Source organism: Poromitra crassiceps (assembly GCF_964638095.1).
Source record: "Poromitra crassiceps genome assembly, chromosome: 22".
Classification (NCBI taxonomy): Eukaryota; Metazoa; Chordata; class Actinopteri; order Beryciformes; family Melamphaidae; genus Poromitra; species Poromitra crassiceps.
This window is the reverse complement of record NC_139647.1, coordinates 14769231-14788183: the sequence shown is the minus strand read 5'-3', so window position 1 is coordinate 14788183 and position 18953 is coordinate 14769231. Positions and strand designations below refer to the sequence as shown.

The following is an 18953-nucleotide window of genomic DNA, read 5'->3' as shown; positions in this document are numbered from 1 at the left end:
TGACGTAGCCTGCAGATGAGTGGAGCTGACGTAGCCTGCAGAGGAGTGGAGCTGACGTAGTCTGCAGATGAGTGGAGCTGACGTAGCATGCAGATGAGTGGAGCTGACGTAGTCTGCAGATGAGTGGAGCTGACGTAGTCTGCAGAGGAGTGGAGCTGACGTAGTCTGCAGAGGAGTGGAGCTGACGTAGCCTGCAGATGAGTGGAGCTGACGTAGCAGAATTGAGCTGCGGATGCCATTCCGTAAAGTAACGTTGCAGACGCCCGTATTTGTGAAATTGGTGTCTTAACATTAACGTTAATTTCCCGGGCGCTTATTAATAGATAGGACACATGTTAACACATTACGTTAACACGAATTGAAACTCAACCACATTATTTGTAACGCCGGGTGAGATCAAACGAGTGGCGTCAGCGGAGGACCAAAATGCGAGACTCGATCATTAGCCAGGAATGGGTCTCGCGCTACTTTTGCATGCTAAAATAAAGCTGATAATGTACAATTTGATTCAAGGGGGGGAAAACCCCTTTCAGAGTACAACACAAACTGTCTATTTTGCTGCAACTCGACAGTGCTGCATCCAGGAGATGTCGGGACTCTGGCTCTGGATCATCATGTGTGTGTGTGTGTGTGTGTGCACATGTCTTACACACCGATGAAGGCGGTGACCTTGGGGTTGATGATGCCGCTGGGGAGCAGGTGAAAGTCGTACTCCACCGAATCAACCACCACGGTGTGTCCGGCGTTGTTGCCGCCCTGTGGAGAGAGAGAGACAGAGAGATAGAGAGAGAGACAGAGAGAGACAAGAGACAGACAGAAACACAGATAGGCATGAACTTAATGTACGCTCTGAGACGTCTAGATAAGGTGCAGCGCCCCCTATAGGATGGAGTTGTAGCAGCAATTTCTTTGCACAAAAACATTATTTTGCTTGCAGAGTGTGGCCTGCCTAGTCCTGTGCTGTCTAGTAGGAGATACAGTCAACAACACTATTGTATATGAACAGAGATCTACTCCTATAGTATTTTTTACAGTGTAATTCAGCAGCAGGGGGCATATTTCAGCAGTGCTGCAGAATGCATATAGAGACACTGCATGAAATAGGCCACGCCCATCACGGGGGAAAAGCTCCGTTCATTTCCACACACCAGCGTCATTTACCTTGAATTAAACATAGCTAAAAGCGGTTGTGTGGTGGGCCTGCGCAGACAACGAATGTAAAAAATCGCCAGTTAAAGTTTTTTTCTACTCCATGGTAGGAAGCCATTGAGAATTGGCGAGAAGAAAAATGTGGATGTTGCTGTCAATGAAGTAAATTGGAGTGTTCATCTCTTCCGTATATACGATCTTTTTGTGCAACACCCGACCATGCACGCGACATAGGAGAACGCCAGGATTGGACGGGAGTTTGTGTTTTCCCCCATTTTGGTGATGATGATGATGATGATGATGATGATGACGCGCTCCGCAGTGTCTCTATGGCATGAAAGGCGGGGCTAAATAGTTTAGCAAGTAGCAACAAGCAGCAATGTACACAAAGTGAAGCCAGCAGAGCTGCTGCCAGTACCTGATATACTCTGCACTGTTCCATATTGAGTCGAAAGCAGAGCCAACTGAAGAAGGTCTCTCTCTCTCTCAAATAGAAACTTACTGGAAAATTCTCAACAAAACAAAAATAGAATGGATTGTTCGCACGCGGCACTATTCCATTCTCAAGTCACCCACGTTGAAATATCCTAATGAAATCTAGACATGTTGATATAATATGGAAAGTATCCCACCAATCTTACATGTAGTTAAAGCTATAAATAATGTGTTGTTTGACAAGCCAGCAACAAGCTCACCTGCATTTAATTTCAGGCACATGTTGTACCAAGCAGCACTGTGATGAAACCAAGGCTACAGACGAGCCCTCAGGCTCTTTCTATGTTCGTCTCAACACTTCACTGTAGTAAGAGCCCTCCAACGGACCAGACAACTTTCATTAGGTAATCTGTGTCTGTGTCGGGCATTAAACTCGTTAATTAAAGACGTCACAGGTAGGGTCGCATGGGGCAACCTTATTATATCAAAAGCATAGTTGTGCCAAAAAGTGAGCGGTTGTTCTTTTAAAAGACAAAGTTTGGCGAAAATCACCGAGTTGCCTGGAAACAGAGTCCAGACGCATGCGCATGTGTGTTCCAGAAATGTTTCCAGAAGTGAAGATTCAGAAACACATTTTTAAACGAGACAAAGACCTCTATTACTGACTCAAAAGGTAGCAACCCTTACAGACTTATATACACGCCAAAGACAGAGACAAGACAGAGACAGCATTCTACTGGCATTTGGTGCTTGGCAGATGTTAATGTTGGACCCTGGAGACAGAGCCTGGCAGATGTTAATGTTGGACCCTGGAGACAGAGCCTGGACATGATTGACCACAGCTGAGGTTGGAGACAAAAAGGCGACAGTGGAGCCTAGAAACAGAACTGTCGTCCTCCTGGGACAAGAACATCACAACCTGACCTGCTTTGCTGCCCTCTGCTCAATGTTACACACTCAAGAGAGGTCTCACTCTGCAGCAACAAGAGAGGTCCCACTCGGCAACACTCAAGAGAGGTCAAGAGACGTCACGAGAGGTCTCACTCTGCAGCAACAAGAGAGGTCTCACTCTGCAGCAACAAGAGAGGTCTCACTCTGCAGCAACAAGAGAGGTCTCACTCTGCAGCAACAAGAGAGGTCTCACTCTGCAGCAACAAGAGAGGTCTCACTCTGCAACACTCAAGAGAGGTCTCACTCTGCAGCAACAAGAGAGGTCTCAGTCTGCAGCAACAAGAGAGGTCCCACTCTGCAGCAACAAGAGAGGTCTCACTCTGCAGCAACAAAGAGGTCTCACTCTGCAACACTCAAGAGAGGTCTCACTCTGCAGCAACAAGAGAGGTCTCACTCTGCAACACTCAAGAGAGGTCTCACTCTGCAGCAACAAGAGAGGTCTCACTCTGCAACACTCAAGAGAGGTCTCACTCTGCAGCAACAAGAGAGGTCTCACTCTGCAACACTCAAGAGAGGTCTCACTCTGCAACACTCAAGAGAGGTCTCACTCTGCAGCAACAAGAGAGGTCTCACTCTGCAGCAACAAGAGAGTTCTCACTCTGCAACACTCAAGAGAGGTCTCACTCTGCAACAACAAAGAGGTCTCACTCTGCAACACTCAAGAGAGGTCTCACTCTGCAGCAACAAGAGAGGTCTCACTCTGCAACACTCAAGAGAGGTCTCACTCTGCAGCAAAAAGAGGGGTCTCACTCTGCAGCAACAAGAGAGGTCTCACTCTGCAACACTCAAGAGAGGTCTCACTCTGCAGCAAAAAGAGAGGTCTCACTCTGCAGCAACAAGAGAGGTCTCACTCTGCAACACTCACTCTGCAACACTCAAGAGAGGTCTCACTCTGCAGCAACAACAAGAAAGACAAAAAATAGAAAGAAACTAGAGGCAGAGGGATGGAGGAAGGAATGAAAAAAGAAGGGAAAGGCCTCGATCAGGAGGAGGAGCAAAATCATTTGAAGCATTTGAGCGGTACAGCAGCTACAGAACAGTGAGCGGTACAGCAAGGAACATTTCAACAATCAGAGGAAACGTTGACGCCGGTCACGGGTCCATGCTGCTAAGTTTCCTGTGTGTTCTCTCACATCATCTGGAGTTCCTCTTCTATCCTGAACATTTCATTGGGCTAATAAAATAAGGTACGTGAAGTTTGAAGTGTACCAGCCAGTCAGCCACAGGCGTCTCACGCGCTACGCACGCTCCATTCCTAGGGGCTCGCTAGCTCGGCCGCTGTGCGGCCTTGCCCGCCCTGCAGCTCGCCAAGCTGGCCCTGCAGTTCGCATACGGGGCCTCGCCTGCCCTGCAGCTCGACCACTGTGCGGGCTCACCTGCTCTTATGACATCACTGATGATGTCACAATGCCTATCAGTGATGACATCACTTCCAGGACAAAACTGAAACAGAGAACCGTCAGAGATGAAACAGAGGACAGAGATTGCCCACTTTCCCCTATATAGGTATAAGATAGATTCCTAGGCTCGGCTAATTCCCTCGCCTGCCGTGCAGCTGGACCGCTGTGCGGACTGACTTGCATCACCGATGACATCACTGATGACATCATCAGTGATGTCTCAATGCCTCCTATGACATCATCAGTGGGGCAAAAATGTTAACAAACAGAGAACAAAACAACCCCCAAAGCTCCCTTTTATAGATATAGATGCTGTAGATGTATGATAATAAGGTAAGCTGTGTATCCATTTCACTTCCACACAGCCTGAATATCCATGTTGACCAACCCCAGGCTCCAAGTCAACTCATGTGTCCTGCTGTGACGAGGAGGTAAATCAAGCTGTGTGTGTGTGTGTGTGTGTGTGTGTGTATACCACATGGGGTTTATTCCTGGAGGTGGGGGAGCTGGGGGGCAGCAGATGCCTCTCCTTTTTAGAGACTTTTACGATGTCCACCCAGCAGTGGTCCCGCAGCACGGGACTTTCCCGCAGCACGGGACCACCGATCCTCCTACACACCCCATGACCCGCCCCCCTCACTGACCCACCCCCTCACTGACCTCATTCCATCACGGGACAGCTCTATGGATTGCAGATCACCTGCAGATCACCTGCTGCAGCCAGGTGTTGTGAGCAGCAGCTATGGAGCACTTAGGGGTAGAGAGCAGTGGTGTTGTCTACGTGATACGCAGGTATACGCAGTATACACACTGCGAAATGACTCAGATTTGCGTATGTGCACTGGGAAATGCGCTATGATACGTATCGTTTTCAATTTCCATTCATAAAATTCACCCTGTGCGCTCTGTGTGTTACCCTACGTTCACACACAGCACCCAAGCCTTGCCTTTACCCACGCTTTTAAATAGGCGTCCTTTTTAGTCAATGAGGCTGTGTACACAGGGCGCCTCAACGTGAACCTTCCGTGTACCCACGCCTCGCCTGAGCTGCGCCGATTTTTACGTGAGTTCTATTTTCAAGCCGACTAGGCGCGTGAAGGCAGACTTTTTCTGTCAAGCCATGAAAGAAAAACGCGACAATATCCGTGGGAAATGGCAAAGTCAACTGAATTTCAAAATAAAATGGTGTTACAGCATTGAGCAGAGAGAGAGAGATTGACGGGTGGCTATCACGTGGGGCAATGGACCAGTTTTTTTCCGGGAAGTAAGGTCCTGGAACTCTTGAGTAAAAAAAGCAGCACTGTCGAGTTTCAGCAAAATAGACAGTTTGTGTTGTACTTTGAAAGGGTTTTTCATCCCTTGAATCAAATTGTACATTATCAGCTTTATTTTAGCATGCAAAAGTAGCGCGAGACCCATTCCTGGCTGTTCATTGGCTAATGAGTCTCGCATTTTGGTCCTCCGCTGACGCCACTCTCTCTCTAGAGGACACTAGCTGAAGCTATTCTGTAAATTTGGGGAGGAACAACAATAACGAAAAAATTGGTCGAATCTCCGCCCACTTCCGGCCGAAACCACGCCCCCCCCCCCCCCCCCCCCCCCCGACGGAGGGGAGGGAGTCAGAGTCAGTATACCCTCTAAAAAAAGGTAGACTACACCACTGGTAGAGAGTCTATATACTTTGTGTTTGCCATTTATGAGAGGGAAGTCCAAATGATTCCACTGCACAGAGTTAAAAGCACAATCTCACCTGACTAAACTAGAGCTCGGTGCTTTTCAGAAACAGTGCATCATGGGAAAACACCAGACTGGACGTTTTTGGGGAAATCCTATCTGAATACCTGACCTGGCTGATTCACCTAATTACTGTGTCTCTGACTGTCTCTGGCTGTCTCTGGCTGTCTCTGTCTCTGGCTGTCTGACTGTCTCTGACTGTCTCTGGCTGTCTCTGACTGTCTCTGACTGTCTCTTTGGGCAGCAGAGAGGCATAGTGAGTAGGGAAACCACCCTTGAGTCTCGAGTTCAAGACCCCCATGTGGGCAAGAAGAATCCCTACTTAGGTCAGTCATTTCGGGACACGTCTCTCACACGCACACACACACACACACACACACAGAGACACAGACAGACGCACACACACACAGAGACACACAGAGACACAGACAGACGCACACACACAGAACGTCTTTAAGGTTATTGATTACTCTAGAACCCTGAACCACTGAGATATATGAATGGAGAGAGTGAAGCTCAAACTCCTGTACCAGATTCTGCGCAGTGTGAGGTCCCCGCCCCTCTGAACTTTTTTTATCCTGCTGCTCCTGGTGCTAGCTTTGGTGCTAGCTCCTGGTGCTAGCTTTGGTGCTAGCTCCTGGTGCTAGCTTTGGTGCTAGCTCCTGGTGCTAGCTTTGGTGCTAGCTCCTGGTGCTAGCTTTGGTGCTAGCTCCTGGTGCTAGCTCCTGGTGCTAGCGCCTGGTGCTAGCGCCTGGTGCTAGCTCCTGGTGTTAGCTCCTGGTGCTAGCTTTGCAGACAGTGCGTAGTGTATTTATATACAGTAGTCAATGCTCTCTTGCTATGTATGGCACTTTAGACCTCATTGAGTTGATCTAAATGAAGCCTGTACGGTCGAGTCTGGCTGCTGAAGCCGGGCAACTGAACATCTCATCATATGGGGGAAATTATCAGATGAACTGATCACACGCAACCAGCATGTACGTATGCACGTACTATTCATTACCACATTGTCCAGGGAAAGGGCCGGTAAAAGACAGGCTAGGCTCCTCTTTGTGTTCAGCCAGCCAAGCCTTAGGTTTGGTCAAACTTCTCTATAGCAACACATTGTCTCCAAGAACATCACCACAACTAAGCCCAGCTCAAACATTCGTTTAGACACTACATTGAGGCCAAATGTGGCGTAACCAAGGTGCCTGTAGTTGAATCCAATCTATATCCATTATAACATCCATCTAACTTGATGAACCTGTTTCAGAGCCCTGCGGTTTATTTATTGAACTTTATTGAAGGAAAACCCCTTGAGATGAATCATCTCGTTTTAGAGGGGGACCTACATAAGAACAGAAAGCATCAACAATACAACAAAAGAGAGTTGCAGGTTTACATGAACATGTAGAGGTACAAACCTCGCACAATCATAACACACACAGACACGCATACACACCCACACACACGCACACACACACACACGCCCACACCCAAGGGCAATTTACAGTAGTCAAAGTAGTTAGAAACAAGAACAGGTTGTTTTTAGATGAGTAAGTAATGCATTTTTAAACATGAACAGTGAGGTAGTAGAGCGCAGAGAATTTGGTAGGTTGTTCCAATCAGATGGTGCTTTGAAATGAAATGCCCTACGCCCGGTTTGAGTGAGAGTATTGGGGACAACAAATGAAGGATATTGGGAGTGTCTAAGCGGATATAAAGAAATATGGGGGACTAAGTACTGTTTAAGCCTTAAGGTAAGATGGGTAGTTGAAGTTGATACATTTGAAAATGAATTGCAGCCAGTGAAAATGTCTTCTAGAGTTAGGAGATAGCCAGTTAAGTGAATGATACATATTACAATGGTGGGTGAGATATGGACATCTTAAAATGAATCTACACAGACTATTGAACACAACATTAAGAGGACACAGGTGAGAAGCTATGGTGTTTTGGTAAACAATATCAGCATAATCAATTATCGGAAGTACTAATTGGGAAATAATACGTTTTCTTACATGGAAAGTGAAACAGTTAATTGAACGGTATAATATTCTCAATCTGCAATTTACTTTTTTAATCACAGAGTCAATGTGAGGTCTAAAGGAGAGTTCTGGGTCAAGCCAAACGCCCAGATATTTAAAGACATCAACTTTCTCAAGCAGTGAACCATCAGAAAAATTAATATGTAGTGTGTTGGAGATACGGGCAAGTTTAAACCTTGTGCCAAACAGCATACAACATGACTTCTTTTTGTTCAGTAACAGTTTGTTATTGTAAAACCAGTTTTGTAGTAGATTGAAATCGGATTGCAGTGAGTTCTGAATCTGTTGAATATCTGAACTGGATGTATATATGACGGTATCGTCGGCATATAATTGTACATGACAGTCTGAACAAATTTGCGGAAGATCATTTATAAAAATAGAGAAGAGGAGAGGACCCAACGTGGAACCTTGGGGCACCCCCTTTTCCATAACCACATAGTCGGACTGACAGCCATTAAATAGCACACAATGATGCCTGTTATGCAGGTATGCGTTGAACCAAAGCAAAGCCTGACGAGACAGTCCAATGGCGTAAAGCTTATCAAGAAGCAGATGATGGTCAACCATATCAAACGCCTTGGTAAGATCAACAAAGATAGAGCCCGTAAACTGACCATGATCAAAGGATGAAGTAACATGATTAGTGAATTTAAGAAGAGCAGTAGTGGTGGAGAAATTCGGCCTGAAACCAGATTGAGATTGGGATAATAAATTGAAGTGGTTGAGGTACTGGGATAATTGATTGTAAATTAGTTTTTCAAATATTTTTGCAACAGCACTGATAACAGAAATCGGTCTATAGTTATTGGGATCAAGGGGATCACCACCTTTGTGAAGTGGAGTTATTCTGGAACATTTCCATATGGCTGGGAGTGTGCAAGAAGACAGAGACATATTGAATAAATTGGCAAGTGGAAACATCAGTAAATGAGAAGCAAGCTTAATAAACCTGGCCTCCAATCCATCTGGACCAGCACCACTGCTCTCCTTCAGTTCTCGGGCAACATTCAGGACCTCAACAGGTAACATTTTTCTAAAGGAAAAGTCATTACTACCTCTAGTGGTGTGCGCGGAACTAGTAGAGTTGGAAAAGTGAGCAGAGGAAGAGGAGCAGATAGAAGAAAAGTGTTTATTGAAGGCTTTAGAAATAGTTGCAGGATCACCCACAATTTCATTATTAATTCTCATTGAGTTTATGGAACTTTTATTGGTTTTATTAAGTAGACTGTTGATTTGGTTCCAAAATTGTCTGGGATTATCAAAATCTTGAGAGAGACAGTCATTATAATATGTAGATTTGGCATTTCTTGTTTTAGTTTTAGACAGATTCCTTAAATGCCTGTATGATTCCCAGTCCACAGGGTCCCTAGAGGCATGACATTTTTGAGGTATGCTTCTTATCTAGAGGCCAAGGTGGAGACTAGACAACCATTATCTCCAATAATGTACTTACTGCAATCATGTACAATATTAATTTCACGAAACTCTGAACTTACTTTTGGTCTCAAGTAGGGATGTCAATTTTCGGTTAATTTCACTTTCGATTAACCGACGCTAATAATCGATTAACCTATCGGTTAATTCATAATTTTTTAATATTAATTTTTTTTTTTTTTTTTTTTTTTTGTGTGTCTATTTACTCAATGAACTCATGCCCAAACAAGGCGTGTCTATTTAGATGCTGAAATGTTAATGCTTTTTGTGTTAGAATTTCTAACACAAAAAGCATTAACAAGCATTAACAAAAAGCATCAACATTTCAACACAAATTCTTTTTGTGTTAGAATTTCTAACACAAAAAGCATGAACATTTCAGCATCTAAATAGACACGCCTTGTTTGGGCATGAGCTCATTGAGTAAATAGACAAAAAAATTTTTTTTTTTTTTTTTTTTTTTTATATTAACTGATAGACCGACAGCAATAACCGAACAACGACGTTAGCGACGGTTAATCGATTAACGGTTAACCGTTGACATCCCTAGTCTCAAGTATTGTTTTACGCCTTGTGAGTACAATGTCATCTCTTGTTCACAATCAAAACGGATACCTGCAATGGGATTACTACAGGTGTTGATGTGACCCATTGAGTGGGTTGGGCTGGGCAGGCACAAAAATGATATTTAATATCTAGACAAAGTATGTAGACAAAGACATTGGCTGTGAAATTATTTGAGTGAGCTATATTTACAAGGCAACAAATCAGGAGGGAGGGAGGCGCTAAGCTATAGGGGACGTTTGGACACTGCGCTGGGTAGCGGACACTGTTGGTTTGGGTAGGGCCTCTCCATCCCCGTAGGTGCTGAAAGACAACATGCAGGACTGCAACAGGGCATGGTACAGCAGCTATATATATATATATGTAAGGGGTGGGGGTGGCCCTAAAATAATATCACAATATTTCAGGAAATGTATGCGATAACGATATTCTTGACGATATGACAAAATACTGAGAAATATTTTGTTATTACTTTCAATAACATACAATTGCAACAAAATAAGTGTTATGGTTTTATTTATATTTCAGGATAAACATAACAGTTTGCCTTCAAATATGACCATGCTTTGTTGTACGTGCTCTTTTGTAACAAAACCACTCCCACACTACTGAAGCCACTCCCCTTTTTGGAATGAACGCTTTCAGCCATGCTGGTTGTTGCTTTGTGTACGTCATCATTACATCAGCGAGTCGGAATATTGCCATTATCATGATAATCACGATATGCATTTTTGACGATCCAATATTGAATTGTAACGATATATCGATAATGATACGGCAAACCCCTGACTACCTATCCCACCCTGCCCACCAATCCTTAATGTGTTTTCCCAGTGCTGCCGTGTCCCCCCCCCCCCCCCCCCCGCACCAACACACACCAACACACCCACCCAACACACCCCTAGGCTTTCACCTTAACCCCACCCCACCTTCTAAGAACTTAGAGGTGCGTACTGTAAGGCACACCACACAAGAGTGCTGGCAAAGCTGCTTTTATAAAAAGATGAACAGTATCTGCTCGCAACACACTGCGACTCTGCGTGCGTGCGTGCTGTGCAGAAACACTGCCAGTAAGTGGTTTATTTTTACATGCCTCCAGCCTTGGCAGGGAGCAAGGAAGCAGCTCCGTGGACGGCAAGAGGAGAATCCTTGCTATGTCAATCTGTTATCAATACCAGGCAGCTATGTCAATCTGTTATCAATAGCAGGCATAGTAAATAGAATGTCTCAAGGAGGGGAGAGGAACCGCTGAGAGCCACCAAACTGCATGGATTTAAAGTCAAACCAGCCAAGAGGGAATAGGGTGTATTATTCCACACTGCTGTGCTAAAACCAAAAGCTGATGTGAACTGAGTTTCTCAAAAGTCGTTGCCCACATGCTATTGATCTTATTATTAACAAACGGATATATTATAAGATTGTTATAATTTCCATGTTTACTTAAGGCAGCTTAACTTAGCACAATGACGGGCACTACATCTCTTTACACTTGATAACCTGGAGCTGTACAGTATTCCAGTCATCCTGTCCGCCACAGAGTAGCTCCCCTACACAGAGTAGCTCCCCTACACCTGGTTTCAATATTTTGCTAAAATTAGGGATGGGGCCGATATTGGCATTAATTCACGGATCGGATCGGAATCAGGGGGGGGGGGGGGGGTTCCATCATCCTTCTTTGCATCATCCTAGTTCTTTGCCTTGTATATTTTCTTAATTTTGTCTGTTTTTTGCAAGGTATATTTAAAAAAAAATCTTTACTTGGCCAAATCTTTGCCTATACTGTATATTCAAGAAAAATATTGGTATCGGCATAATATCGGTATCGGCAGATATCCAAATTCAGGTATCGGAATCGGATCGGAAGTGAAAAAATGTGGATTGGTGCATCCCTAGCTAAAAGAGATCACAATAGTAGCTTTTGAGGCAGGGAATCAATCATTGTGTTGGCCTCCCTCCCCTGCATTCATTCATTGTAGGCTATGTACCAGTATTTACCCACTTATTTGAGTCACGGTGGCCTGGAGCCTATCCCAGGACATGTTTGGCAGAAGGCAGGGGAAAAACCCTGGAAAGGTCACCAGACCAGTCCAGATAATAATTCCAAATTTAGGTACCACCACAACCGCAAACATGGGGAATAACATGCAAACTCCACACAGAAAGGGCCCAGAATCAAACCACGGTCCTTCTTGCTGAGACAAGTGCAAACCTCCTCTGCAGTGATGTGTAGATACCGCTGATCAACCACCAAGTCCTGAGAACCTGACTGACACTGACCATCACTGTTGGTCTGGAAAAAAAGCTGTTCAATAACCTGCCATAAAGTCAAGCCAAGTCAAGTTTATTTGTATAGCACATTCCATACACAGAGGCAATTCAAAGTGCTTCACATAAAATGGTATAATGCCAATAAAGGTAATGTGCCATTACTAGAGCAGTCGAGGTCAATCGACTTTGGTTCTGTAAGTAATATGCCAAAGGCAGGTGTATGAGTAGAACTCTAATGTATGAGAGCTCATAAGAGGAAACTCGTAGTCCAACTTGATCCTTCCTCTCAACACACCCAAAACATCCCTGAGTGTTTTAGTTATGTGTGCAGATCTATATGCTCAACTTGGCCCATCCCCTCCCACGCTCTGTCTGCACTGAAACGATAAGGTTGTGTGCAGCTGCAGCCTCCAAGGGGCGATCTGATCGTGCAGGATGCAAAGTTCTCGCATGTAGGATGTGATACGCTGTAGGGGGGGGGTCGCATACTGAAAAATAACCTATGCATTTTTCTAGCGTTAACGCTAGCTGGAGGTTAACGTTGCCAAACAGTCGATGCACTTGGACACTTCATTTAGCCAAAGGTACCTTTACTAGCTCACACAGCAGCTAACGTGATCTACTCCCAAACCATGTGCACGTACGCGACAGGCGATAATAATCATCACAGCATTTAGATGTCTGTGGAGCTCAACAGTATCGACTTAGCTAGCAAGAATTCAAGGTGACATTAACGTTAGCAAGATCTTGAGAACAACACTGACTGGGGTGTGTTGATGAGCAAGTTCGCATTAACGTTGGCTTGCTTGCTGCAAACAATAACTTTAGCTCGCTGCTGTCAACTAAAATGTGAGAGGGACGGTAACGTTATTTAGCTAAGCTAGCAAGCTACCTGCTGGGTGTGAAGGGAGGGACAGACACACAGCACCGATGAATGCAGCATGGGCTAACACCAACCTGACATCTGCACACCATGTCCGCGTCTTGTGCCAGCAGATCCACCACTTTCCCCTTTCCCTCGTCGCCCCATTGCGCCCCCAGCACCACGGACACTCTGTTGCCGACGGTGGGTCTGGGTATCGCTGTATAGTCGCTACTGCCGTTCGGGGCCACAGTGGCTTCCTGAGTCCCGCTTTCCGACATGTCTTCTTCTGTGTCCCTGCCTGCCTGAGTACTTTCTCTCTCCCACTGGGCTGGCTGGTTGCTGTGTGTGGACCAAAGAGTGCAGAGAGGGAGAGAGAGGAGTCTTCATCGCTACAGCGGAATCGCCACAAGTAGGGGGCGGAGAATTCATCTCGCACATGCGTACAACTGTTTCAAATTCGCATGTGCGAAACGCAGGTTTTCTTTTTTTTTTTTTACATCAACTTAAAGACACCCATAGGACCGTATATTTCACTGTTATGCCTAAATAAAACAAGCATCTTGCATTAAAAATAAAGGTTCCAATTAGTGAACAAGGAATTGGTCTCAAGCACAATGATAGCTATATATCTTCCTTCCTTGTATCGTTATATAATCTTTGGCTGAATAGACACACACCCACTGGGGGTGTGTTCAAGAGTCAAGATGCTTGGATTGATGTTTCTCACTAACCTCGCATGAATATTACATTCATACATGCAAATGCACTACCAGGAAACCACACATACAACAATTCAAAGTCGAATTCAGACACTACATTGGAACTTTATTTGGTCTCAAGAACAGTAAGTTAATTAGTCAAATGTGTTCAATAGTTTGCCTGTTGAATTTTATATAGAATACCGTACTTGTCTGTTGATAATTTGAAGGTGATAAAAAAAAACATTGCACCAAGTTTATGGCCATCATCAAACTCTTTAACTCCTCCCTGAGAGCATCAGACAAAAACAAAACAAACAGAGATGTCATGGAGATGGCCATGGCCCCCACGCACAGCTTCAATAAATGAATTTCAGCACGTAATATGTTCTACTTTAGCATCATGCATACAGGCCACTGACATCTCATGACAGCCAGGTCCACAACGGAAGATACACATTGTTCCAAAGGCAAAATATGAGGGCCCATCCATCTTTTTTTTTCCTTCTCAACAGTAAGGCCCACTGCCCAGTAACAGACAACGCAACGCCTCTGCCTCAAAGATCTTGAGTGTGAGCAAGATTCTGGTTCTGATTTTGATAGCCTGGTATCCAGCCCAAATGAATTGCAGTTTTAGGTAGGCTACCCTACCGGCTACCAAGTTTTGGAGTCATTATAACTGATGTCAGCTAGTATCATTAGTACTATGATGAAAGGCAAAACAAGAATTGTATCTTCTAAATCCATTTCTGATCAAGTTACCAATATAATCATGGATGGGCAACAGCGAGATAGACCGAAAGGTTATACAGTGGTTCTCAAAGTGGACCCCCAGGGGTCCTGAGGGGGTTCCAGGGGGTCCCCAGCAAAAAGGGTAGCCTAATAATTTATTTTCACTAGAATTCCAACCATAAGTAACACAATGAATATCTGTATGACTGCATCTGTCAGGTTGAAGGAAAATGGGAGGTGGAGGGTTTAAGGTTTCAAAGGAGGAATCAGATATTTTCTTAAAAGTTGGCTGTAAATGCCTAAAAAAAAAAAAAAAAAAAAAAAAAAAAAAAAAACTACTGGAAACACTGTCCAAATTTGAAATTATTTGAACTACCGTCAAGCACAGTAACTGTAGTCTATCCATACCAGTCTGTTTCCACTGGAGGGCGCCAAAGAGCAGAGATCCACCCAAACCGCCTCAAATCTCACGAGAAGATCCGCGGGATTTGGTTTTGTTTACTTCCTTAGCTTGCAAGCTAACCTACAATTCCTGGACCAGCCACGCCAACAACCAACAACCAACAACCTGTGAGGGTAAAATGTCTGCACCGCTGCTTCTCAGGGCTTTCGTAAACGAGCGACTGACAGCCGCTGCTGAGGAAATATTTGGGGTGTTTGAAAAAAAACAATATCAAAATATGAGGAAGAAGTTTCCAGCTCTCAGCAGGAGATTGAGCGCCTGACAAGGCTGCTGCTCGATGTTGGTTCAAATAAGAAAACAGGTGAGTAATGCTGAATGTTCGTCATGTATCTGATATCAGATGTCTTAATTAACAATATTATCCTGAAAACAAAAGTCAGCATAATGGCTCACGCATCGGAGGTGGAAACTGTTGACGTTATTTAGCAGGTTTAGCTCATCACTTCCATCCAGGCCATGTTGTGATACGTTAATTATTGCCTTGACATAACGTTAGCGTTAACCGCTATTAGGAATAGTGTTTTACGGTTTCTCCCAATTTTGTACAGTGAGGGTAAAAACGATAATCTTCGCATATGATTTGGAGCAAGTTTAGGGCTCTAAAAGCGACACTGAAAGCAAAGGTAGGAGCACAGAGATACTTGGAGGCACCTAGCTATGCTAGAGTACAAGCTTCTGGCACTTTCAAAACTTTGATTTTGTGAAGTAGTTGAAAACCCACAAGTGTTTTTGTAAAGTTAGATGTTCACCACAAAATAATCTTATCAAAGTGCCAGCTTCTGAAATTTAGTTGATTTGACACAGAATGACTCTTGAGCAATGTTTACTTAATGTAACTTTTGCAGTTATTGTAAATCACTCTGGATGACAGCATCTAAATTTTATTATGCTTGTATCCTACTGTGAGTGCGTTAAAGTTTGGGCAAAGTTGGTCCCCTAGGCTTAAACTCAACGGTGTTGCTGTCATGCTTTTTTGCCTTTAGGACCAAAAGACACCTGGCAGCAACCACATGCTTATACCAACAGTGATGAGAACATGGGTGAACTAGACGGGCACTCGGAGAGCCCAGACCTCCGCCAAGGTTTGTGCTATTGCTTGTTCCGCTCCAAAGAATAACAGGTTCTTCCTTCGCCCATGTTACACCCTTCATGCTACACCCTTCCACCATGCTACACCCTTCATGCTACACCCTTCAAGCAAGTTTCATGAAAATCAGGCCAGTAGATTTTCCATACTCCTGCTAACAAACAAAGACACAAACACAGAGCACTGAAAATACATAAGCTACGGCTTCAGCCTACACCTTTTTGGTCCTTTTATGTATAACGTACATTATTACTGTAGTGCATCTATGTGAAACTGACAAATGGGCCGAAATAAATTACTATTACTACTACTACTGAAAACATACAGTAACCTCCATGGTGGAGGTATTTAAAATGTGAGAGATGCTAAAAAAAAATCCCTTGTCTCCAGACTCGCCTCAGCCTGCTGTCTGTAAGGAGGAGATCCTTCCTGAGGAGCGGAGCCAGTGGGACCCGGAGACCCTACACATTAAAGAGGAAGATCAGGAATCATGGACCAGTTGGCAAGAAGAACCGGTTCAAGAGTTTGAGGAAGAGGATGTCCTCTATCTCCCTTCTTCCTCTACTTGGGTGAAACATGAGCGAGCCCCAAGTCCGTCTTTGCAGCCTCAGATTCAAAACGATGAAAGCGGAGAGCGGCTTCAGGAGGTGCAGGGAGCTGACATCATGCAGTTCACCCTACCTCGTCTCACCTCAGCTCCATCTGTGCAACCTCAAATTCAAAGTGATGAAAGTGTGCCAGATGGTCGTGGTAGAGAGAGACCTGTGACAGGTTTTAATCAACTTAAATCGAACAACACACTGACAGGCAAAACCCAGATGTCCCTTATAGATTCGGGAAACTCCTCTGCACCTGACCACCACCACTGCTATTTGTGTCAGAAGTCTTTTGCATATATGCAGCACTTAATAAATCACGTTCAGCGCATACATTCAAAAGATGCAGGTACCCTCTGTGGTGTGTGTGGCAAAAACCTGGAGTCCGCTGACAGTCTTAAGACGCACCTCAAAAAGCACAAGGGCTCCAGGTTTTGTCGCCTGTGCGGTAAACTTTGCGCGGGCGGCACTGCTTTGACCGAACACATGGCCAGCCACGCGGGGGTGAAACTGCACCGCTGCCCCGTGTGCGGGAAAGAGTGTAGTCAAAAAGGAGATCTGAAAATACACATGAGAATTCACACCGGGGAGAAACCCTTCTGCTGCTCTTTCTGTGGCAGAAGTTTCACACATAGCGGCCACCTGAAGAAGCACATGCGAAGCCACACAGGCGAGAGGCCGCACCAGTGTCACGTGTGCGGTAGAGGATTTCTTCAAAGCACACACCTGAAATGTCATTTGAAGACTCATGCAGAAAAATATTGAGTTAAAGTTTGTCACACTGAATGGCAAACAAAAAATATTATTATTTGACAGCATATTGCAATTGCGATTTAAACTATTGAGATTCATATCTTGTCATGATTCTTTAGAACTTTGTTGTTTTTTCTCTTCTTTTTTAACAGATTGACAGTGTGCACCATAGACAGTAAATATGAGCACTGCAGGATTGACTGAATTTGAGTATGATGTACTGTAGGTATACTGCGGTATCAAGGTCAAGGAGCAACCACGGTTTTGAACCATAAGCCTTTCCCTGTAATACCGTGCCCACGGTAACACCTTGTTCAGAAATCCAGTTTGGAGTTGGACGCCCCCTCTCTCTTAAGCAAGTCATTGCAGCTGCTGCAATTTGGAAATTGCAGAAGATGATATTGTGGGTTTTTTTTTTTTTTTTTTTTTGAAAGCTGTACTCCACTGTTCAGTGTTCAGCTGACCCGGGTTGTTCAGCTGACCCAGGTTGTTCAGCTGACCCAGGTTGGGGTGAGAAGACTTACTCATTAACATCACAGCAATTAACTCTTTTTCCAGCAATGACTAGTGAATTTCTATTTTTATTGTAATTTCCATTTTATCTAAAAAAAACTGCAGTTACCATTGAGGGAACATATTTGTGAATTTGTTGTCATTCCTTCTATATATCAGAATTTCCTTCTTAAAACTAATGATGTGTTTGTCATTAATTGTTCTGCTGGTTTAGGCCAATGATTCCCACATAAAGTTTAATCACAATATTATAGCACTTATAGGACCAATCAGGGTGACATTACGACAACAAAAAGCACTTCTGGCTGCCACTGCAGCAGTTAACTAGTATGAAATAAACTGAATAGCTGTGCCAATTACAAAAGTTAATATCTCAAAAACTATACATCACATCACTTATGGAGGTAATTTAGCAGGTATTTGTAGACGTCATTAACTGATGTCAGCTAGCACCATTACTTAGTATTATGGTGAAAGGCAAAATATCTTTGTATCTTCTAAATCCATTTCAAGTTACCAATATAATGGTCGATGGGCATTGGGCAACAGCGAGATACACAGAAAGGTATGGCAGTGGTTCTCAAGTGGACCCCCAGGGGTCCTTGAGGGGGCTCCAAGGGGTTCCCAGCAAAAAGGGTAATCATTTCTTTTAACTAGAATTCCAACCATAAGTAACAAAATTACAATGTATGACTATTCTGGTCATGTGACATCTCAACAGTGACATAATCGGTGGTGGGTGACATCAGTGGGAAGCAGGGAAGGGATGTTGTCGATGTGCCACTTCATTAAATTATGACATCATCTGAATCCACCAAAAACCTCCCAAATCATTCCTAATAGAAGGAGTGGCAGTAGCCTACCTATGCTTACTGCTTGTGCAACATTTGAGTATAATCTGCTATCACAGTTGGTTTTGCAGCAGTATATTAATGATGATATACTCTTTTGTACTACTGTCTTTCATGTTGTCACATTTTCCCCTTTAGTCATCAAGCCAGTTTCATGTAGGCTAATGATCAACAATAAAGTGCCAATTCAGTCACTGCAGTGAATCTTTGTGAAAATAAATAAATTGTGAAATAACAAATAAATAATGACTTATCAGTGTGTTACAAGCACTCCTTATCAAGATCATCTTCACAAATGAGGACCACTTTTATGACTTGAAGCGTTTTCTGAAAATCGTGTAAAAAAAAGGCATTTAGCTTCAAAAATCAAGAAAATGGTCCTCATTTGTGAAAATTATCTTGTTGAACACCATGTTTGCTGTTTCAT

The 18953-nt window shown here is 44.0% G+C and overlaps 2 protein-coding genes across 2 annotated transcripts in view; one reads left to right on the top strand and one right to left on the bottom strand.

Annotated features, from left to right (window-relative positions):
- LOC310795909 (adenylosuccinate synthetase isozyme 2) overlaps positions 1-13125 on the bottom strand; it is a 32498-nt gene extending 19373 nt beyond the window's left edge. Inside the window, exons 1-2 of the mRNA XM_083658010.1 lie at positions 12926-13125; positions 654-756 (exon numbers count right to left, since the gene is read on the bottom strand). Coding sequence (XP_083514136.1) covers positions 654-756; positions 12926-13111 — 289 coding nt within the window. The 5' untranslated portion in view covers positions 13112-13125. The remainder of the gene's footprint in view (positions 1-653; positions 757-12925) is intronic.
- Positions 13126-14955: 1830 nt separating this feature from the next.
- Positions 14956-18703, top strand: LOC310796299 (uncharacterized protein). The gene is made up of 3 exons (XM_083658461.1): positions 14956-15027; positions 15710-15808; positions 16204-18703. The coding sequence occupies exons 2-3, from the start codon at positions 15763-15765 to the stop codon at positions 17172-17174; spliced, it is 1017 nt and encodes a 338-aa protein (XP_083514587.1). The 5' UTR covers positions 14956-15027; positions 15710-15762; the 3' UTR covers positions 17175-18703.
- The last annotated feature ends 250 nt before the right edge of the window (positions 18704-18953 follow it).